The sequence below is a fragment of the Octopus sinensis genome, linkage group LG21 (genome assembly GCF_006345805.1).
Source record: "Octopus sinensis linkage group LG21, ASM634580v1, whole genome shotgun sequence".
In the NCBI taxonomy this organism is placed as follows: domain Eukaryota; kingdom Metazoa; phylum Mollusca; class Cephalopoda; order Octopoda; family Octopodidae; genus Octopus; species Octopus sinensis.
This window is the reverse complement of record NC_043017.1, coordinates 13,196,979-13,220,420: the sequence shown is the minus strand read 5'-3', so window position 1 is coordinate 13,220,420 and position 23,442 is coordinate 13,196,979. Positions and strand designations below refer to the sequence as shown.

General features: G+C 37.3%; 2 protein-coding genes and 1 long non-coding RNA gene across 4 annotated transcripts; 1 reads left to right on the top strand and 2 right to left on the bottom strand.

Moving 5' to 3' along the window:
* Positions 1–743: 743 nt before the first annotated feature.
* LOC115223007 lies at positions 744–2,125 on the bottom strand. Its single transcript, XR_005003293.1, has 2 exons — positions 1,933–2,125; positions 744–1,550 (listed from the first exon to the last, which is right to left on the bottom strand). It is a non-coding gene; the product is annotated as an uncharacterized LOC115223007 (long non-coding RNA).
* Positions 2,126–2,946: 821 nt separating this feature from the next.
* Positions 2,947–10,331, bottom strand: LOC115222983. 2 transcript variants are annotated; one of them, XM_036511824.1, is made up of 4 exons: positions 9,835–10,331; positions 6,018–6,115; positions 4,796–4,891; positions 2,947–3,205 (listed from the first exon to the last, which is right to left on the bottom strand). In XM_036511824.1, the coding sequence occupies exons 1-4, from the start codon at positions 10,098–10,100 to the stop codon at positions 3,048–3,050; spliced, it is 618 nt and encodes a 205-aa protein (XP_036367717.1). In that variant the 5' UTR covers positions 10,101–10,331; the 3' UTR covers positions 2,947–3,047. The 2 variants fall into 2 exon arrangements, with proteins under 2 accessions (XP_036367717.1, XP_029649267.1); XM_029793407.2 differs by having other exon boundaries at positions 4,796–5,029; positions 9,835–10,329.
* A 2,860-nt stretch (positions 10,332–13,191) lies between these two features.
* LOC115222899 (ankyrin-2-like) lies at positions 13,192–22,245 on the top strand. The gene is made up of 2 exons (XM_029793285.2): positions 13,192–13,304; positions 20,159–22,245. Exons 1-2 carry the CDS (start codon positions 13,293–13,295, stop codon positions 21,767–21,769), a joined length of 1,623 nt encoding a protein of 540 aa, XP_029649145.1. The 5' UTR covers positions 13,192–13,292; the 3' UTR covers positions 21,770–22,245.
* Positions 22,246–23,442: the final 1,197 nt, after the last annotated feature.

Below are 23,442 nucleotides of genomic sequence, written 5' to 3'. Positions count from 1 at the left end.
GCAGACAAACCCCCTTCAGCTTATTCCCCCATCACAATCTTAGAAAAGGATATATTGAGCGCAGGAGTGGCTGTGTGGTAAGTAGCTTGCTTACCAACCACATGGTTCTGGGTTCAGTCCCACTGCGTGGCACCTTGGGCAAGTGTCTTCTACTATAGCCTCGGGTCGACCAAAGCCTTGTGAGTGGATTTGGTAGACGGAAACTGAAGAAGCCCGTCGTATATATGTATATATATATATGTGTGTGTGTGTGTGTGTGTGTGCGTGTATGTTTGTGTGTCTGTGTTTGTCCCCCCAGCATTGCTTGACAACCAATGCTGGTGTGTTTATGTCCCTGTCACTTAGTGGTTCGGCAAAAGAGACCGATAGAATAAGTACTGGGCTTACAAAGAATAAGTCCCGGGGTCGAGTTGCTCGATTAAAGGCGGTGCTCCAGCATGGCCGCAGTCAAATGACTGAAACAAGTAAAAAAAGAAAAAGAGCAATGTTGTTCTGGATTCCCTGCACATTAGTAAAAAAGGGGACGGTCATGGCTGGAATACATTTGATCATATGTCTGCTTGATCAAGGCTGAGCCGAGGCTGAATAACAATGTGTTTATATTTACCCCAAATTACCCCTTTCATTTACTTTTGTATTTTCTTTGTCATCTGAATTAATTCTCACGTGTGGTGGCAGTCCTGGAAGTTACCTGTAATCTCTCTCTCTCTCTCTCTCGAAAAATTAATTACATATGCAAATACTGATTAGTTTGATGTTTAGATTTTATTTACATATTCACAATAAAATAGAATGGAATAGTGTGAAAATATAATGCTGTCTTGTTAATTAGTACAAACAGTGCTAATTACTAAACATGGCAGAATTAATCTGTGGTCAATCTAACCCTCCTCCCTCCCTCCATCTGTCTCCACTTCCTGCCCCTCTCCCCATATCTGTCTGTCTCTTTCTTTTTCTTTCTCTCATGAAATTAATCTCAAAATTTAACCTTCAAAAATGTCTTTTGTGTCTCAAATTAATCTCAAAATTTAACCTTCAAAAATGTCTTTTGTTGTCTGAGAAGGAATTACCATTCATTAGGAAGACAATTCAAATTTTAAAATAAATAAATCGTAGATCTCAAGGAAACTTGTGGGTGGTATGTGGCTGCAAAGTCCAGTCAATAAAATTCACAAATATATTCATTGTATATAAACTTATTCATTTCATGTCTGTGGATTCCATTAACCTACTAGAAGTTTGTGAACTCCAAAAGCTAGTGATCTTTTACTATTTATACATCAATTCACTCTTGCTGGCAGTTCCATACCAATTGTAATATTTCTGTTCATTTTACAAATGTTCGATGTTTTGAGATTTCTTGAAAAAAAAAACAATATCTAGATCAATGAGGTTTTTGGAGGACAAATGAGCCATTATTTCTCATAAATAATGAATCTTTACAATAATTCTAAATGCTTAGAGCTGTTATTTGATTTAGCAGCTGTAAAAAAATAAGAGATATTAAAGGAACTGCTGAGATTCATTAAATTACAACTTCAACCTTTTTACTTGTTTCAGTCATTTGACTGCGGCCATGCTGGAGCACTGCCTTTAGTCGAGCAAATCGACCCCGGGACTTATTCTTTGTAAGCCCAGTACTTATTCTATCGGTCTCTTTTGCCGAACCGCTAAGTGACGGGGATGTAAACACACCAGCATCGGTTGTCAAGCAATGCTAGGGGGACAAACACAGACACACAAACACACACACATACATATATATATATATATATATACATATATACGACAGGCTTCTTTCAGTTTCTGTCTACCAAATCCAATCACAAGGCATTGGTCGGCCCGGGGCTATAGCAGAAGACACTTGCCCAAGATGGCCCGCAGTGGGACTGAACCCGGAACCATGTGGTTGGTTAGCAAGCTACATACCACACAGCCACTCCTGTTAATGAACGTTAGCACATCAGTGTTGAAGTTTAGCACACTAGAGATTCGATAGAATGGTTTAGTGTAGGTTACCAGCACCTGTACCAAAGCAAATATTTTTGCATGTGAGATGGAAGTGTGTGCTATTTTGTTTTTATTATTACTACTACATTTAAGGTGGCAAGCTGGCAGAGTCATCAGCATGTTGGACAAAATGCTTAGTGGTATTTCATCCATCTTTACGTTCCGAGTTCAAATTCTGCCAAGGTCAATTTGGCCTTTCATACTTTTGGGGTCAATTAAAATGAGTACCAGCCAAGTACTGGGGGTCAAACTTGCTTGCCTTGTGCTAAAATTTAAAATTAACATTTCTACTACATTTTTCTTCTTTTAAAATTTGGCACTGCTTAGAATTTTGTGTCCTGCTCACACTACACCGCTGATTCAATGATAATAATAATAATAATTATTATTATTATTATTATTATTATTATTATTCCAGCTTTTTACATTCTGTATTAGGAAAGGCATCCAGCTTTAGAAACCATGCCAATGCAGACAGCAGAATCTGATGCAGTTTTCTGACTTACCAGATCCTGTTAAACTGTCCAAGCTGGTGGTCAGTGTGGAAACCGGGGATAGATGAGTGGTTCGTAAGAACTGTACAAGTCATGTACAGGGATGCTGTCAGTAAGGTGAGGGTCGGCAACAAGTATAGTGAAGAATTCTGGGTAGAAGTAGGGGTTCACCAAGGATCAGTCCTCAGCCCCCTCTTATTCAAGCTTATTTCCCCTGGGTATGTGAAATTTATCCCTTGTTTGAGAACCTCTGTTTTACAATGTGTTCTAATAATAATACATTTTTGGGAGGAACTGAATCTCAAAGCAGATAAAGTTATAAGTGATAGTCTTTTATCTTCTACTTGTTTCAACCATAAGACGGTGGCCTTACTGGAACACTGCCTTGAAGAATTTTTTAATACTATTACCACTGAGGCCAACTTTGGCTTTCATTCTTTTGGAGTTGGTAAAATAAGTACCAGTGACGTACTGGGGTTGATGTTATCAACTACTCCCCTCCCTAAGTTTCAAGCCTTGTGCCTCTAGCAGAAAAGATTATTATTATTCAAATTCAACTGAATCTTCCAAGGAACTTTCATACATCGTTAAATGACCACTATTTTTCAATGCCACATATGCTTCTTCAGCTCTGTTCTTCAATACTTTGAGATTGTTGACTGTCAGTGACAATTCTTCAGAAGGCATCTCCAACAGCATACCTGAAATATAGAAAGACTAACAATAAGTAATCGTAACACTGTCATATTGCTGATTATTGAATCCCACTCCCTACAAAACTCAGGGCGAAACACTGCCAACCCACTTTCCACTGACATAAGTGCTGGTTGGTTGATTTCTCCAGTCACACTTTACATAATACATATTAATAGAGAGAGATACATCCTATTCTTATTCTAAAAACTACTTTCAGAGCATCCACCACCATTACTAATTTGGTCACCTAATTAGTAGAAACTATCTACTTCCTCAAGAGAGTCTCCTGGGCATTTAAGAGAGTTTAAATCCCTCATGCTTTTAGCACTTTGTGTTCCTGTGAATCTGCCACACACAAAAGCAACCTTATCTGATAACCTACCCACAATTCCACTGCATCTCTTATGTGTCCATAGCTTACACTTGGTGCAGCAAATGGAATCATGTCCCACTTCTTTTCTACATATTGAACAGGGCCATTTGCCAGCCAGAATGAGAGTCTTATCTCCTTTCTCACTAACAACTTTAGTCCTAACTAAGTTAACTTTAAGGCCCTTTGATTCCAGATTTTGCTTCCAAACCCAGAACTTCTCCAATTCTGCTTCAGATTCTGCAATAAGGGCAAGATCATCAGCATACAGTAGTTCCCATGGGCATCCAGTTTTGAATTCAATGGTTATGGCCTAGAGAACTATGATGAATAAGAGAGGACTAAAAACTGATCCCTGGTGTACTTCAACTTGTACGTTAAATTCATCACTGTATTCAAGGCCAACTCTCATCTTATTGACAGCATCGTGGTACATGGCTTGAACTGCTCCAACAAGCCACTCCTCCACTCTTAGCTTACTTAGAGACCATCAAATAAAATGAGGAACCCTGTTAGAAGCTTTCTCCAGGTCGATGAAAGCTAAGTACAATAGCTTACTTTTGGCAATTGTTCTCACTATGAAGATGGCATCTGTAGTACTTCTCCCAGAAACAAAACCAAACTGCATTTCATCTAGTTTAATTATATCCCTAATTAGTTGAGATATAACTCTCTGTAATTTTCATGACCTGATCTAGCAGTTTGATACCTTTGTAGTTGTTTCTATATATATATGCGTGCGTATGTATGTATAATGGCGGCAAGCTGGCAGAATCGTTAGCACGTCGGGCGAAAAGCTTAGCAGTATTTTGTCTGTCGCTATGCTCTGAGTTCAAATTCCGCCGAGGTCGACTTTACCTTTCATCCTTTCGGTGTCGATTAAATAAGTACCAGTTACGGACTGGGGTCGATATAATCGACTTAATCCGTTTGTCTGTCCTTGTTTGTCCTCTCTGTGTTTAGCCCCTTGTGGGTAGCAAAGAAATAGGTATGTATGTATAATGTAACAAAACTATGTTTATATAGCAAGTTTCATGTCACTGCAATCATCAGGCAAGAACTGTTACACCTTGGTTTGATGGTATATTTATATTTGTTGGTATTGCATGTGCATGTGATTAATATGACACTGTAATAGTGTGTGTGTGTGTTGACAAATAATTTTTGAATGTACAAAACTAATATTTAATAAAGACTATATATAACTATCTGAACTGATACATACCAGTAATTTTTTCAGCTAATTTTGGAGAAAACCACATAGTGACTTGTGAGTAGATAGCATCTCCTTTGTCATCCAAACAATTTTCTTCTTTTATTTCTGTATCACAAGCAGAAGATGATATAAGACCAATTGACTGAAGGTAGGTCAGTCGAGCTTTACAGATGGCAGATTTTAAGAGATCTTCATTAATTAGAGATTGTCTTAGAAAATTCTTATCTCCTTCTAACAGCATTCCTAGAAAGACAAAAGCAATCTATGTAGGTATGTATATATGTGTGTGTGTGTGTGTTTATATATGTGTGTGAATATATGTATATATACATTACAGTGTGCAGGGTAGAACATATATCTCATTTATTTTGGTTAATTTTATTAACCTTTAGAAAATTTTAATTCCATCATCATCATCATTTAATGTCCATTTTCCACGCTGGCATGGATTGGATGGTTTGACCAGAGGTGGGAGGCTGCACCAATTCCAGTCTGATTTGGCCTGATTTCTATGGCTGGATGCCCTTTTTAATACAAACCACTTTACAGAATGTACTGGGTGCTTTTAATGTGCAACCAACCTGAGCACTTACATGGTACTTCCATGAGTGCTTATTGCAGGGAGTAAAAGATTAGGAACCAATGTTTTAATTTATGTAATAAAGCACCTTGCATGTTATTCTTTTACTCTTTACTCTTTTACTTGTTTCAGTCATTTGACTGTGGCCATGCTGGAGCACCGCCTTTAGTCGAGCAAATCGACCCCAGGACTTATTCTTTGTAAGCCTAGTACTTATTCTATCAGTCACTTTTGCCGAACCGCTAAGTTACGGTGACGTAAACACACCAGCATCGGTTGTCAAGCGATGTTGGGGGGACAAACACAGACACACAAACATATACACACACATATATATACATATATACGACGGGCTTCTTTCAGTTTCCGTCTACCAAATCCACTCACAAGGCTTTGGTCGGCCCAAGGCTATAGTGGAAGACACTTGCCCAAGGTGCCACGCAGTGGGACTGAACCCGGAACCATGTGGTTGGTAAACAAGCTACTTACCACACAGCCACTCCTACGTTATGAGGCAGTCTGAATAGCTTTGTTGTATATTATAGTGCAGCCTATAGCTTTGATGTATAAACCAAAGCAGCGAACACATCTGATTTGTTTAACAAAGCACTTTACGGATTTGATGTTTGTTATCAAAATATTTGTACAAACCTGTTATTTTCGCACAATGTACAGGCTCAATTGTAGCTACTTTATCAAAGAGTTTCTCAGAATCTTCATCTGTCCATTCAACAGAGTTATCAATGGGTCTGAATATAGAAAAAGAATAAAATAACAAATTTGAAAAATAGCAGCAATCTTACTTTTGGAAAGTGATGCCTTTGAAATATCCCCTACACCACCAATATTTCAATTCTTTCTCCTGTTCTCTCTATCTCCCTCTTGCTCTTATCTCTCTCTCTCTATTTATCTATTTGTCTGTCTGTCTATCTGTCTGCCTACCTACCTACCTATCTGCCTGTCTATCTATCTATCTCTCTTTTACTTGTTTCAGTCATTTGACTGTGGCCATGCTGGAGCACCGCCTTTAATCGAGCAACTCAACCCCGGGACTTATTCTTTTGTAAGCCCAGTGCTTATTCTATCGGTCTCTTTTGCTGAACTGCTAAGTAACGGGGACATAAACACACCAGCATCAGTTGTCAAGCAATGCTAGGGGGACACACACGTATATATATATATATATATATATATATATATACATATATACGACATGCTTCTTTCAGTTTCCGTCTACCAAATCCACTCACAAGGCTTTGGTCGGCCCGAGGCTATAGTAGAAGGCACTTGACCAAGGTGCCACGCAGTGGGACTGAACCCAGAACCATGTGGTTGGTAAACAAGCTACTTACCACACAGCCACTCCTTCTATTGGCAGAATTTGAACTCAGAACATAAGGACATACGAAATGCCGCAAAGCATTTTCCCCAGTATACTAATGGTTCTGCCAGCTTGCTGCCTTACACTAGATTAATAATCCTTTCTACTATAGGGACAAGGCCTGAAATTTGGGGAGGGGAATAGTTGATTACAACGACCCCAGTGTTCAACTGGCACTTATTTTATCAATCCTGAAAGGGTGAAAGGCAAAGTCAACCCCAGCAGCATTTGAACTCAGAACATAAGGACAAACAAAATGCTGCTAAGTGTTTCTCCCAGTGTGCTAACGATTCCGCCAGCTTGCCACCCTACATTAGCTAAATAATAACAGTTATTTTATTAAATTTTTCATTGTTTCCAAAATTAATTGAAACAAAGATAGCATATTTCAATGGAAGCCATCATCATCATGCATCCATACATACTTGAAAATATAGATTTGCTAGGATTTTCTAAAGAACAAAAGAAAATGATACACATCCTCCAAATCCAATCTATAAGCACAGGGATTCCAAACCAGAATCCATATGGCCCTTGAGGGCTCATATAAGATTTTCTTATTAAAATTTATGTGCAATAAATTGCTTTTACTTCTATAATACACAAACTATTTAAAAAATTTTATACAATTCCTAATAATATTTAATTACAAAAATACAGTAGGTTTTTTTTCATATATATATATATATACAACAAATGGTTAAGGCGGTCCAGTTGAGAAAAATAGGAATCAAAGGGGTCGATAGGCAAAGAATGGTTGAGAACCACTGTATTAGCAACACAGAAAAAAAATTGTAAGACATTCTAAAGACTCCACCTAAGATTCCTTAAATGAATAAATGCACACCCATCTGTTTGAGTGCCTCCACAAAGACATACATAAAAAGTAATGTACAAACACACGTACAAACTAGGTATTAAAGAGACAGATTCACATAGAACATAAATATATTTCTTTACTACCCACGAGGGGCTAAACATAGAGGGGACAAACAAGGACAGACAAAGGGATTAAGTCGATTACATCGAACCCAGTGCGCAACTGGTACTTAATTTATCGACCCCGAAAGGATGAAAGGCAAAGTCGACCTCGGCGGAATTTGAACTCGGAACGTAGCGACAGACGAAATACAGCTACGCATTTCGCCCGACGTGCTAACGTTTCTGCCAGCTCGCCGCCTTAAATCTTTAGGTCCACCCCACATTAAGCGACCTCGGCGTAATTTGAACTCAGAACGTAACGGCAACGAAATACTGCTGAGCATTTCGCCCGGCGTGCTAACGTTTCTGCCAGCTCGCCATAGAACATAAATAGAAGTGAACACACCCACATCTATGCACACCACTAACTGAACTACATACTTACAAATTCCAAGAACTGTCTTAAAAAGTTTTGGAACTTAGTTAACCGGCCGACTTGAACTCCACGAAGAACTTAAACAAATCTCAAATAAAACACACACACTCACACATATATATTGTGCGTAGTTCATATATCCGAAAAAGAAGCAGACTCTAAGGCATTAGAACAAAAATATTTTTTTAAAGAAGTTGTTAAGTTATGGCCAGTCATAGCGTGACCGTTGGTTTCGCACCTATAAAGCACTTAGCAGTAAAGGCGATTCGTCAGGATCAAAACAAGATGGAATGAACAGGCTTTAATCACAAATCACAGCAATTGTTTCTGTTTATTGATAACAGCTGTTAGCTGTTGAATTTTCCATATCATACTATTATAGAAATATCATATATATATATGATCCAGCCACCAGATGAGTGACTTTAAGAGTCGTTTCCATATATATATATAATTGCAGCGTGGAAGGTGTTTGTAAGCCATTTAAGAAACACACAAAAGCCGTTCGATTCACTTCAACATTTAAGTTTAATTTGTCAAAATATTTTCGTCGCTAAAATCCGCGACCTGTTCACTGACAAAAATCCGTGCTGCATATATATATATATAAACCAAAATAGCTAGTTGTAAAATCTCAAGAAGAGATCGAGTAGTAACTATATTAAACAGTAAAGCCAGTCGCCACATCAAAGTGACTGTTGAATGTTACTAGCTTAACCCCAGGCAGATTTTCTGCCAGCTGTTTATCGGTGCAACATTCTGCACCCTTTATATACAATATATTGTTAGCAGGAGGGACGAACCCTTACTACCCTCTAGCAGATAACAGGATCGCGATACTGAATCCGTTTCAGGCTATTTGGCTCGTCCTTAGTCGCGAGCAACATAAAATATGGTCCGGCCAATACTTGCTTTAACAAGAAAAAAGAAAGGATGAAAAGCAAAGTCGACTACAAACTAATTTAAATTAATTATTTCTAACATAGGCATATGTTAACAATTTACACGGCCACCAGTACTTAAACTGAAAGTTGACTCTGATGAAATTTGAACTCAGAATATAACGAACCATAACAAATCCGTCACCCTTAAACAAAAGGAGTAAGGAATCCCTAACAGCTAATAATTATAGAATAAACAACACTAATAAAGGTTTCTCATTTAGGCGCAAGGTCAGCAATTTTGAAAGAATGTGGCTAGTTGATTCTATCGATCCTAATATTGGTTTTATTGACACTCCGATGTGATAAATGGTTGACTTGACTTCCACAGAATTTGAACTCGGAACGGAATAAACCCATCGCCCCTAAACTAGTAAAAAAAACCCACTAATAATAATTCTTTCTAGTTTAGGCACAAGGCCTGAAATTTTGCGCAAAGAGGGTAATCGATTGCATCCATCTCAGTGCTTAAATGGAACTTGTATCATCAACCCCAAAAGGACAGAAAACAAAGCATTTGGTGGTTTCAAATTTTGATAGAAGGCCAGCAGTTTTAGTTTGGGGGGAACGGGGAGGAATTGATCCCAGTACTCTAACAGTATTTCATTTACGGGCCCCGAAAGGATGACATGCTAAGTCGACTTCGACATGGTTTGAACGCAAAACGTAAATTTGGAAAAAATAAAAAAGAAAGAAACCAACAACAACTAATAATAATAACGATACCATAAACAACTACTGATTGTTATAATATTAATGTTTCAACAAGATTAAGAGTAAAATACTAACTGTGGTGATGTGATTTGACTGTGAGAAGGTTGATCTGTATAAAGGGTTCGTAGCACCTGCGATATCCGCATCTGTAATTTCGGTCCATTTTGCAACATCGCTAAAACCTCTTTTTCTCCACATTCCAACAGAATTCCAGTGATTTTAGAAACCAGACTATAAGTCAACTGAGGGAACCTGGTCGTGATCTGCGAATGCAGATGGTTACCCAAACTTTCCAGTGTTGTCATTAGTAGTTGTTGTTTTGGCGTTTTCTCCTCGCCCATTCTGTCACAGCTGTAACATCATACACATACATTCGCGGAATAAATCTTAAAGCCGATGATATAACTTCCGGAAAGAAATTATCAATTTTTAAAAACAGATATCCAAGTTTTTTCTACTAATAATTTTTTCGCAAACTAACGACAACTAAAAATAATATAGTACGATAAAAATATTATATACAGTAAGCGGTGGCGATGTAAACTGCCTCGTTTGATTCGTTCCTCAAAATTTTGTATGATTTCACTTATAGTTTCGGTTTCTCAAAAATTCGTTTCGGCGTTTCTGTATAACCAATTCGTGTTTTCGCATTGTCTATTAAGTTGGTACCCGTTTTGCTGTTAGGTTCATGAGAACAAAATTATTCAATATTTTTGAGATTAATAGATGTTTAATCGAAAATTACATGTTTACACATAGAGAATTAAAAATGTGTTTCGACAGAATACACTCACTAACTTGTAAAGCTGTTAATTCTCTATCGTATCATTTGTATCTTCGGCTAAACTTCAATAAAACCTAAGATCGCGTATCTTCAATTATTTGAGTACGAACGCAATGTGCTACGAATAAATATAGTAGTGTAACTTAAACTATTTAGTCTAATTGTGAAATTAGGCGCTAAGAAGACCTTTCGGCCGCTTAGGATGAGATGTAACCGACTGGTTTTATTTTAATTTCAAGTTTTACTTAGGTCAAGACAGTAGTTAACAAAAAAAAATTAATTAAAAAATCTGGCCGTCAAATTGAATAGATCCATAGAGTTTAATAATTGTTGCTAATAATAATAATAATCGTATTAATAATAATAATAATAATATAAGGCGAGCTGGCGGAATCGTTAGCACGCCGGGCGAAATGCTGAGCGGTATTTCGTCTGCCGCTACGTTCTGAGTTCAAATTCTGCCGAGGTCGACTTTGCCTTTCATCCTTTCGGGGTCGATAAATTAAGTACCAGTCACGCACTGGGGTTGATGTAATCGACTTAATACCTATGTCAGTCCTTGTTTGTCCCCTCTGTGTTTAGCTCCTTGTGGGTAATAAAGAAATAGGTATTTCGTCTGCCGCTACGTTCTGAGTTCAAATTCCGCGAGGTCGACTTTGCCTTTCATCCTTTCGGGGTCGATTAAATAAGTACCAGTTACGCACTGGTCGATAAAATCGACTTAACCCGTTTGTCTGTCCTTGTTTGTCCTCTCTGTGTTTAGCCCCTTGTGGGTAGTAAAGAAATAGGTATTTCATCCTTCTTTACGGCCTGAGTTCAAATTCCGCCGATGTCGACCTAGTCTTTTATCCCCTTCGGGGCCGATAAAATAAGTAAGAATCGACTTATCTCCTCTTCGAAATTGCTGGCCTTGTGTCAAAATTTGAAACCTATAATAATGATGATAATAAATTGATTATATACAGTGCTCAAGTGTGCAACAACAAAATGTTATTACATTAATAAGTACTTAAAAAGTTTTTATTGATAATAATTCTAGAAGACATTGCGACAGATCTGGCGCAACGAGGGCGCATTGTTACAAGAGGATTCACAAACCGACTAAATGATTGACTGATAAAATGACTCGAACAATCGATTGGCTAGTTAACAGTTGATTTATAACGAGTATGGGTGTTTTTATTGGAGAAATGACCGTCTTAAGGTACAACAAAATCCTGAAGAATTTGTTGTCTTAATAGTTGTTATTGACGGTCAACTGGCAGTCAGGGCATTGGATAGATTGCTTCGCAGTAATTGTCCCGGCTCTCTGAGCTCAGAATTCAAATCCCTCCGCGGTCAGCTTTGCCTTTCATTCTTTGGAGATTGATAAATAATGTACCCGTCCTGTCGTGGGGTCGATTCTTCCCTCTCTACCACACAAACACCTAATCACACACACACACTCTCTCTCTCTCTCCCTTGAAAGAAATCGGAGAGGGATGAATTCTGCCAGGTCTAAAATATTCAAAAGACAAGAATTGAAGACTCAAAGTAAGGCAAAACAATTGTCGCACAGTGGCTGGTTAGTCGAGTTTTAGCGGTAGCAGCAGCACTGCTATTATCATTGGGACCCTTATCCACAAACGACGGAGGGCGCTTCTATGTGGCAACTAGAAATAGCAGTCAAATCCCTTAGTCAATCATTTAGTCGGTTTGTGAGTCCTCTTTAAACCGTGCGCACTCGTTGCTCCAGATATGTCGCAATGTCTTCTAGAATTACTATTAATAAAAACATCTTAAAAATAGAAGTGTTGCTCTGGATAATGTAATTCCTTTTTTTTTCAAAACTAAAAGAAAAAAATTATTTAAAATATATCATAAAGAAGATGGGTAAAAGGTCATTTGTCGTGCGACAGACATGATGGTCATAATTGGAAACCTCTGATTATAGATCTACTCAGTTATGATTGACAAAGAATTATGAGAACAATCTCATTGACTATGGTACCATCCAGTAGCCTTATAGGCCCTTGGGCAAATTAATGCACTGGGCTCTATAATACATAAATTTTATGTTTAGCCCCTTGTGGGCAATAAAGAAATATATAATACATAAATTGGAATTGGGTCCTAGACCTACGGGGCCGAGGGCAACTGCCCAGTGTGCCCAAGTTCCAGCTGTTACCCACCAAGTTCCAGCTATGTTACCAAGATCTAGTTTTACAAAAATTGTTTTCCCACCGAAAATAGGAACCAGGGCGAAAAAATACATATATATATAAAAAGGGTTTACTTTGTTATCGCAAAATATTTAATGCATCTGCAACCAGTGCTAAACCTTTATAATTCCTCTGCAATTTTTCAATGCCTTTATATATTACAAAGTATACGCGTTTATGTATTCGTGTGTGATTTGTTACCTGTATATCATTTTAGTTCTATATGTGTTACCGTTTATTCACGTAATGACGCGAATATTAAATTGAAATAAAGGTTATGAAAGAAAAAAACACTTTTCAAGAATTTACAGAATTATTGATAAAAGTTTTGGCTTTAATTTTAAAAAGTACATTTTTTTCTCCCTGTCTGTCTCTTTCAATGTAATATATTTACCGTTACCGAAGTTAGATGAGTATGAGACGACTAATAAATAAATAAATGAATAATAGAGAAAGAATTCATAAGCAAAAATAACTTTGGCATCAATCCATTGCAACTTTTTGTTGCAAGCAGCAAGTCGCCGTTTCCCAAGAGTTGTTAAGTTGCTATGGCAGGCAAGGTAATTATAACACGACTATTTTAACTTTAAATATTTTTTCTATATATTAAATGATAATTCATACAATATATTTAGTATCTACAGCACAAGTAATGCCAAAAATAAAATTTTAAAATGTTCGTGGCTCCATTGTACCGTATTTAATGACATTAGAAGTACTTTACCCAAAATTTACGTCTCTTTTATTGCATGGGGTTGGGACCGATATATGTTTCTATGAATTGTTTAATGATTTATTTATATAGCTTAGGAAATCAGTATCTTGGTTTATTTTCCTATATTATTATTTTTACAACATAATTCTTTTAATGTTTAGGAATATAGAATTGCGAAGAAATTCTTTAATTATATCAATGATTTATGATGGCCCAAACATACGCGTAAAAACACATGTGCGTGTGTGTGTATGTATGTATGTATATATATATATATATATATATATGTGTGTGTGTGTGTGTACACATACATAAAAAGTTATTATTTGACACATTACTGACTCTAACCATGTGTATATAATGTGTAAAACGCGAATAATCGCTATGGATGAGACGTGAGGAAGGGATTATTTATAATAGACAGAAATATTGGATTAAAAGAAGCTGATATGCTGTGGAATGATAAATGGACGAAGTTAGAGGTCAGAAAAGCGAGGCCAAGTGCAGTGTTGAGACTTCAAGATTGTAAACATTTCCGCATCTGTCTTTACTGACAACGTTCTTGACGGGAGGGTTTTGCCTTTTTTTTTTTCAATGCGGGAGTATTGTTGCAAGGGAGTAATATACACACAACTCTCTATATAATTGTAGATAACTTGATACGTTAAGTTGACAGAACTTGATCTTAGAGTAACCTGTCAGGATGGCCATCTTTCTTGTGCATTTAATGTTTATGTAAGATATTTTTAAAAATGTGCTTTAAGAATTCTAAAACTCTTTGGAACAGCTTAGTCAAAGAATTGACAATCGAGGGAGAATATGTAGTGGGAAGACTTTCTGTGGGCCTGCTCTTCAAACATCTCGGGTTACACATTGCTGATGTCAACCCAGTCCCTACTAGAGGCATATTTGACTATAAATCTAGTATTTATGGCTTAAGCAGTGAAATAAAATTTAAGCATTGAGAAAAAAGGGTGTCTAACGTCTCAGAAAATTTCGAGAAAACAAGTATTTATTACACTGTAATCTTTACGTGTTTTGAACATTCCCTGTTGGAAACTTTCGTTTTACTTTTGTGTGCATTGTGAGTCTTCCATGTAGGCGAACGACGGAGAACTCTTTTACTACTAAATATAGTACCGTATAGTTAGGCTAAAAGCATCCACCTGTGGCATAGTATCTAGGTGGTTGTTCGACCAGCTAGTAATAGTCGCCAAATCTCCCCTGTCTTAGAAGTGGGTGGTACTGTACTAGGTATCGAGGTAATTTTTTTAGAGTAACACCCGCACGATTTTCACTAAGAAAACAAAAAAAAAACTCAGATTTTTTGCGTGGAATCAATTACCCTGACACCCTAATATGCTGCAAATTCCTTATTTTGGTTCGGGAAATGAGGGTAAAGGGGGGATCCCCCGGTCCCGGATTCATTGGAAATTTTTTTTTTTTCGTTGAATGAATTTCTGTGACATCTTACTATGCTACAAAACCCTTTTTGGGGTCCAAAAAACGGAGTGCAGTGAGGTGGAAGCTTCGGAAATTTCACTCACTCCTACCCCCATTGATCTTTTCACCAGCACGATTTTCACTATGGAAAAAAAAAAAATTCCAATGAATCCGGGACAGATTTCCCTAACCCCAACCCTAAAACCCTAAACCTGAAAAGATCAATGGGGTGGGTGAAATTTCCGAGGCTTCCACCTCACCCCACTCTGGTTTTTCAGACCCCAAAAAGGGTTTTGTAGCATATAGGATGTCACAGGAATTCATTCAACGGAAAAGAAAAAAAAATTCCAATGAATCCGGGACCTGGGGAGGTCCCTTCTTGCCCCCCCTCCTTTTCTGAACCAAAATAAGGGATTTGCAACATATTAGGAGGTCAGGGTAACTGATTCCACGCAAAAAATCTGAGTTTTTTTTTTTCTTTCTTTCTTAATGAAAATCATGCAGGTGTTACTCTGAAAAATTACTGGTATCGAGGGATCCTCTACACCCATGGTTCTCTACTATTTTTTACCTATGGACTCCTCTGATTCCTATAACCACTTGATATTTTTAAAATCCGATATATTTAACTATAAATTAAATATTATTAGGAATTGTATAAAAAAAAATTGTTGAATTATTTTGGGTATTGTAAAAGTATAACCAATTTATTGCGCATGCATTTTAACAACAAAATCTCACACGGACACCCAAGGATAATATGCACTCCAGTTGAGAACCACTGCACAACATGGTTACTAGATCTGCTTGAGGAGGCGCAATGGCCCAGTGGTTAGGGCAGCGGACTTGCAGTCGTAGGATCGCGGTTTCGATTCCCAGACCGGGCGTTGTGAGTGTTTATTGAGCGAAAACACCTAAAGCTCCACGAGGCTCCGGCAGGGGATGGTGGTGATCCCTGCTGTACTCTTTCACCACAACTTTCTCTCACTCTTACTTCCTGTTTCTGTTGTACCTGTATTTCAAAGGGCGGGCCTTGTCACTCTCTGTGTCACGCTGAATATCCCCGAGGACTACGTTAAGAGTACCACGTGTCTGTGGAGTGCTCAGCCACTTACACGTTAATTTCACGAGCAGCTGTTCCGTTGATTCGGATCAACCGGAACCCTCGTCGTTGTAACCGACGGAGTGCTTCCATCCAGATCTGCTTGAAATAACATCCAAAACATACACACACACACAGAGTCTTAAGCAGTGACTGTGCTGGTGGTTATGCTATGAGTGATTGTCATTCTAGCTTCTCAAAGACCACAATTTCTTTCTGCTAATTTAGCTGAACTGTCTTAACTCTTCAACATAATTTATCACTCACGAGTCTCCTTAACCCTTTCGTTACTGTGTTTATTTTGAGATGCTCTGTGTTTCTTTCAGTTACTTTAAATATAACAAAGAATTTAGTAAAATAACTTAGTTATCATTAAGCTAGTGTTAGGAACATAAATTGTGACTACGGTTTGGTGGAAGATTTTAATTCAAAACTTATGTAAACAAGACATTTGTACTGAGAACCAGAGCCAGTTTCAGCCGGGTTGGTAATGAAATGGTTAATTATATATCTTAATTCAACATACATTGGCAGAATTCTGGTTGGCACTCTGAATAACCCCTTGTAACTTTTTTTATTTTTTTGAATTTTCACAAGATTTTTATGAATTTATATTCTACATATGGGAATTCATATGACTGTTCAAAAACCAAAGAATTTTTTTTTAGTATGATTTAAGGTCTTTTTAGTTGTTATTTTTAGCACATCTCATGGCTGCCTACCTTCCTTGTTTCTTTGTCTCTCTAACATGTCTTGATGCTTTCCAAAATTTTTCTCCCCATAAACACCTTTAATAGTTTATTGCTGGGATTTAAACAAAAAATTTGGTCTGTCCACATTTCAAACTATGATTTAAAAAAAAGAATTTGAAAAATTAAAAATTTTTTTTAATTCAAAAAATTGTTTTAAGTTTTTAAAAAATCAAAAACTTTCTTTTGCATAGATATACGAATTCCTGTGTGTAGAACACAAATTCGCAAAAGTTTTCTGAAAATCCTCAAATATAAAAAAGTTACAAGGGATTGTATGAAGTGTTTAAACCAGAATTCTGCCCATACATCTACAGATGTTATGCCTGGACACATCAGTGTTGTACATTGAGTTCATTGAGTGTTTCACATCTTTCAGAATAAACCCTCATCCAGGTGACCCAACCTAGTTCGATCAACCCGAGACCTGTGTAAAAGTAGTGTTCTACTCCGATATCCCTCACCAATCATCTCATTTCATCCAGGATCATATAGATTCTTTCTTCAGATCATTCCTATAATGTCCAGTGTTCCATAAGCATTACTTAGGGTACAACCTGCAAACTTTTGGCCACCAGCCTCCAGTAGTAAACACCTTGTCCTCTGGATGGAAGCACTCCGTCAGTTATGACGATGAGAGTTCCGGTTGATCCGAATCAACGGAACAGCCTGCTCGTGAAATTAACGTGTAAGTGGCTGAGCACTCCACAGACACGTGCACCCTTAACGTAGTTCTCGGGGATATTCAGCGTGACACAGAGAGTGACAAGGCCGGCCCTTTGAAATACAGGTACAACAGAAACAGGAAGTAAGAGTGAGAGAAAGTTGTGGTGAAAGAGTACAGCAGGGATCACCACCATCCCCTGCCGGAGCCTCGTGGAGCTTTTAGGTGTTTTCACTCAATAAACACTCACAACGCCCGGTCTGGGAATCGAAACTGCGATCCTATGACCGCGAGTCCGCTGCCCTAACCACTGGGCCATTGCGCCTTGTCCTTTACCCATTTTGGTAAAAAAAACCTCCATTAATTCCTAGTACTTGAACCCCTTCCTCTCTTGTGTCTTTTCCCTCCTTTCCCGTTGGAGGCACTGTTGACACCAATAGGATTAGCTGCCTTGTTTTCTTGGAAATCAAGATGACATTTGGTTTCAACAAGATCTAGGTACATTTTTTTCAACATCCACTTTTCAATGCTTGCATGGGTTGGACGAAGTTTATTGAGGCTCACTGTTTCCAAGCAAGGTAACTTTTCCCTTGGCCAGACATGTTTCCACAGAATATTAGAACTAAATGATTCTGCTTATATGATGACGACACAAATTTACAACTATCACACTATGTTGAAAGGAGCCACTAACACACACACACACAGGCGCAGGAGTGGCTGTGTGGTATTTAGCTTGCTAACCAACCACATGGTTCCGGGTTCAGTCCCACTGCGTGGCATCTTGGGCAAGTGTCTTCTGCTATAGCCCCGGGCCGACCAATGCCTTGTGAGTGGATTTGGTAGACGGAAACTGAAAGAAGCCTGTCGTATATATGTATATATATATATATATATGTGTGTGTGTGTATGTCTGTGTTTGTCCCCCTAGCATTGCTTGACAGCCGATGCTGGTGTGTTTAGGTCCCCGTCACTTAGCGGTTCGGCAAAAGAGACCGATAGAATAAGTACTGGGCTTACAAAGAATAAGTCCCGGGGTCGATTTGCTCGACTTCAAGGCGGTGCTCCAGCATGGCCGCAGTCAAATGACTGAAACAAGTAAAAAAAAAGAAAGAATAACACACACACACACTGGAACTCCGTTAGTTATGCTGACCAGGGTTCCAGCTGGTTCAATCAATCAAACAACCTGCACATGGAATTGATGTGCAAATAGCTGAGCACTCCACAGATGCATGTACCCTTAACCCTTTCGTTACTCTATTTATTCTGAGATGCTCTGTGTTTCCTTCAATTACTTTAAATATAACAAAGACTTAAGTAAAAATAACTTAGTTATCATTCAACTAGTGTTAGGAACATAAATTGTGACTAAGATTTGGTGGAAGATTTTAATTCAAAACTTATGTAAACAAGACATTTGTACTACAGAACCAGAGCTGGTTTCAGCCACATTGGTAACGAAAGGTTTAATGTAGTTCTCAGGGTGATTCAACATGACACTGAATGTGACAAGGCTGGCCCTTTGAATTTCAAGTACTCTTCATTTTTCTCAGCTAAGTTGGCTGGATCAATGTGAAATATAGTGTTTTGTTCAAGGACATAACATGTTGCCAGGTATCAAACTCACAACCCTTCAATCATGAAACCACACACTTTCACACTTACACACGCACATATGACAAACTTCTTTTTTAGTTTCTTATTTCTTTATTGCCCACAAGGGGCTCAACAATCCCTTTGTTGAGATTAAATAATATAAATTTGTCCTATTGTAAAAAGGGATTAAGTCGATTACATCGATTCTGGTGCATAACTGGTACTTAATTTATCGACCCTGAAATGATGAAAGGCAAAGTTGACCTCAGCAGAATTTGAACTCAGAACGTAACAGCAGACGAAATACCTGTTTCTTTATTACCCACAAGGGGCTAAACATAGAGGGGACAGACAAGGGCAGACAAACGGATTAAGTCGATTACATCGACCCCAGTGCATAATTGGTACTTAATTTATCAACCCCGAAAGGATGAAAGGCAAAGTCAACCTTGGTGGAATTTGAACTCAGAATGTAACGGCAAACGAAATACCGCTAAGCATTTCGCCCAGCGTGCTAACGTTTCTGCCAGCTCACCACCATATAGTTTCTTTTTTAATTTCTGTCTACTAAATCCATTTACCAGGCTTTGGTCAGCTTGGACTATTGCTTAAAGTGCTGTGCACTGTAACTGAACTTAAAATAATGTAGTTCAAAAGCAAACTTCTTAACTACACATTTATACCTATACTTATGTGCTGATAATTTTAACTGTTTTCATCATCATCATCATCATCGTTTAACGTCCGTTCTCCATGCTAGCATGGGTTGGACGGTTCGACCGGGGATCTGGGAAGCCAGAAGGCTGCACCAGGCTCCAGTCTTATCTGGCAATGTTTCTACAGCTGGATGCCCTTCATAACGCCGACCACTCTGTGAGTGTAGTGGGTGCTTTTTACGTGCCACCTGCACAGGTGCCAGGCGAGGCTGGCAACGGCCACGGTCAGATTGGTGTATTTTACGTGCCACCGGCACGGAGGCCAGTCGAGGCGGCGCTGGCATCGGCCACGAGTCGGATATTGCTTTTTCTAATTTTATTTGCATTAAATTCATAGCAGTTAATTTATAATTTTGATTTTGGCTTCTTTGTAAAAATATTTTTATTGTATTTCATAATATAGTTTTCTCTGTTTGGAACTTACAGGAGACTGGAAACACAACTAAAGACAAATCTGAAGAAAACAAAGAAAGACGGAAACGTGGAAAACTTTCTGCTGAAGAGGAAGAGTTGCACAGAAGATCAGTGCAGAGGGTTTTAGCAGAAGCTATTACCCATGATGCACCTATAGCAGATGTAGAGATTATTATAAAATATGGTGGTGATGTCAATGGAAATGTGAATCGCGGTCTGAAACCTATTCATTATGCCTCCTATGCTGACAATACAGATATTATTCGAATTTTGTTAAAACATGGAGCTGACATCAATGCTAGAGATGACGTTGGTTACACACCTCTTCATCTATGTGCACGAAAGGGTCACTTGAAGAGCATGAAATACTTGATAAAATGTGGGGCCAAAATCAACATCGAAGCTCATGAATATACTCCTAAACAATCTAAACCTTTTACGCCTGATGACCAAGAACAAAATGAAAACCAAGACCAAGGACAAAACCAAAGTGAATTAAATACAACGAATGAGCAAAGTTCACCAGCTGTAACCAATGATGCGTCCGGTCCAACGCCACAGACAGTCTTAGAAGATTTAACAATTGAGCCAATAAATTTAGCGTTAGAAAACAACCATGTAGCTATAGTAAAACTCCTCTTGGAGAACGGTGCTAAAGCTAATCGCAGATATTTCATGGGTTTTGAAATAAATCTTGTGCCACTTCAGAATATTGAATGCCTCGATCTCTTGCTTCAGTATGGTGCTGACCCAAACTCAATAAACCGATGTGGCGTCACCCCCTTAATGAAAGCAGCAAAAGAGAATGAAATCTTTGCTACTCGTCTGTTGTTGAGGTATGGTGCTGATGTCAATTTACAATGTCCTGAAAGATTTGAGCAGAAAACAGCTCTGCATTTTGCAATCGAGGCTGGAAACCGAACCATTGCCAGAACTTTATTGTTACATCATGCACAAACATCAAAATTTCCTAACTATAAATATAATGTTCTACATACTGCTGTCCTTACTGACCGAGAGGATTTAGTTGAACTAGTTCTTTTATTTCCCATCGATGTTGATGAAGTTACCGATGACAACTGTACGGCCCTGATGATGGCTTGTGCAGCAACAAATACGATGAACCAAAGAGAAATAATAAACCTGTTGCTTCAAGCTGGCGCCAATCCAAACAGACATGCAGATATTATTAATTACATTGCTCCTTGTTTTTCACCAATTGTTGAATACCTTAGGAACCAAGATTCTATCAGTTATGATGTTATTCTCAATTTGATTCAACATGGTGCCATAGTTCACTTTGGTGGTTTTACAACAGTTGTGAGGAAGAGAAATCCTTTTGGAGTTTTGCATTATTTTGATAAAATTTCTAAGGATGAGAAACTTCTTAAACTTCTCATGGAGGCTTGTAGTCTTTTTGATCTCTATGCCATTGATCGTTGTAGAGAGTTCTCTAATGAAGAGAAAGAGTATTTTGAAGAATTAGGGAAGAAGCCACTCCCTTTGAAGAATTCAATCCGGTTTTTAATAAGGAATTTGTTAATGCCAAATCTATTACTAAAAATTAATAAGTTGCCATTACCTGAATTTCTAAAAAAGTATCTTGCATTCGAAGCGATATAATTTATGAAATGGTAACTGAAGTAATTCCTGATACCTGTGTGTGTCTATAAATATTATATTGGTCACAAGTTGTTTTGGAAATCTCTCTTTGAGTATTCTTGCACAAAAACACAAGAATTTATTTATTTTGGAAATGAAATGTAAAAATTACATTTTACTTAACTTGTTTATATATTTTTGCGTTCCATGAACAACTGAGGATGTAGATCTTACAAGATAACTTTTTTCCTGTTTATTGGAACCTGGAATCGTATAAATGTTTTTAATTTTCATTTTTCTGAGCCAAAACAATGCATATCAATGCTTTGTACTTGTATTTTGGTATTTCAGGATTAGGATTCCTTCTTCAGGAAATCTTTGGAGATATGGTATTGTGAGCTGATCTTCAAAGATTTCCTGAAGAAGGGATCCTAAACCCAAAATATTGAAATATAAGGTAACAGTACAAACCATTGACTTGCATTGTTTTGACATAAAGAAAAAATATATTAATTAAAAATATCTATATCAGGTAATGCTTCATACAAACTATACAACTCTGAAATTAAATATTTTGTTGGAGTTTTATGTAAATAAATTTCATTTTATTTATTTATTTTATTTATTTTTTCTTGCAAAACTTATCAAATCTGCAATAAAAAAGATTTCTGTGAAAATTATTTAAAGATATTTTATTTCTCTCACACTGAAAAAACATTGATCAAAAAATTTCTTTTCCCATAATGTTTCGAGATTTTATTTTCAAATATTTATTGTATTTATTTTATATTATTTATTATAGGTTTAGGCATAGCAATGCAGTTAAGAAACTTGCTTTGTAATGACTTGATTTTGGGTTCAGTCCCTTTACATGGCACCCTGAGCAAGTGTCATCTACCATAGGCCCAGGCTAACCAATGCCTTGTGAGTGGAATTGGAAACTGTGTGGAAGCCCATTGTATACATACATATATGTGTGTGTTTTTATGTCTATATTTGCCCTCCCCACCGTTTGACAGCTAGTGTTGGTTTGTTTATATCCCCATAACTTAACAGTTTGATAAAAGTAGGTAGCGAGGTTTATTTGTTCAACCAAACCCTTGAAGATAGTGCCCCAGCTGAGGCCACAGGCCAATGACTGAAACAAATAAGAGAGAAGATATTTAATAATAATAATAATGATGCCAATGGTGATGATGATGATGATGCCAATGGTGATGATGATAATAATAACCCTTTCTACTATAGGAACAAGGCCTGAAATTTTGTGGGAGAGGGCTATTCAGTTACATCAGATCAGCTCTGAAAAAATGAAAAGCAAATTGACCTTGGCAGAAATTGAACTCTGAACATAAAGGTGGATGAAATGCCCCTAAGCGTTTGGTCTGGTGTGCTAAATAATAATAATAGTAATAGTAATAATAATGATAATAACAATAATAATAATGATAATAGTAATAGTAATAATAATAATAATAATAGTAATAGTAATAATAATAATAATAACAATAATAATAATAATAATAATAACAACAATAATAATAGTAATAATAATACTAATAGTAATAATAATACTAATAGTAATAATAATAATAATAGTAATAATAGTAATAATAATAGTAATAATAGTAATAATAATAATAGTAATAATAATAATAATAATATTAATAATAGTAATAATAATAATGATAATA

Excerpts from the sequence above, each read along its gene's own strand:
- LOC115222983 (XM_029793407.2), bottom strand. The coding sequence starts at position 10,100 with ATGGGCGAGGAGAAAACGCCAAAACAACAACTACTAATGACAACACTG. Across the intron at positions 6,116-9,834 it reads AGTCAAATCACATCACCACA|ACCCATTGATAACTCTGTTG; the intron begins GTTAGTATTTTA and ends TTCTATATTCAG. Across the intron at positions 5,030-6,017 it reads ACATTGTGCGAAAATAACAG|GAATGCTGTTAGAAGGAGAT; the intron begins GTTTGTACAAAT and ends TTGTCTTTCTAG.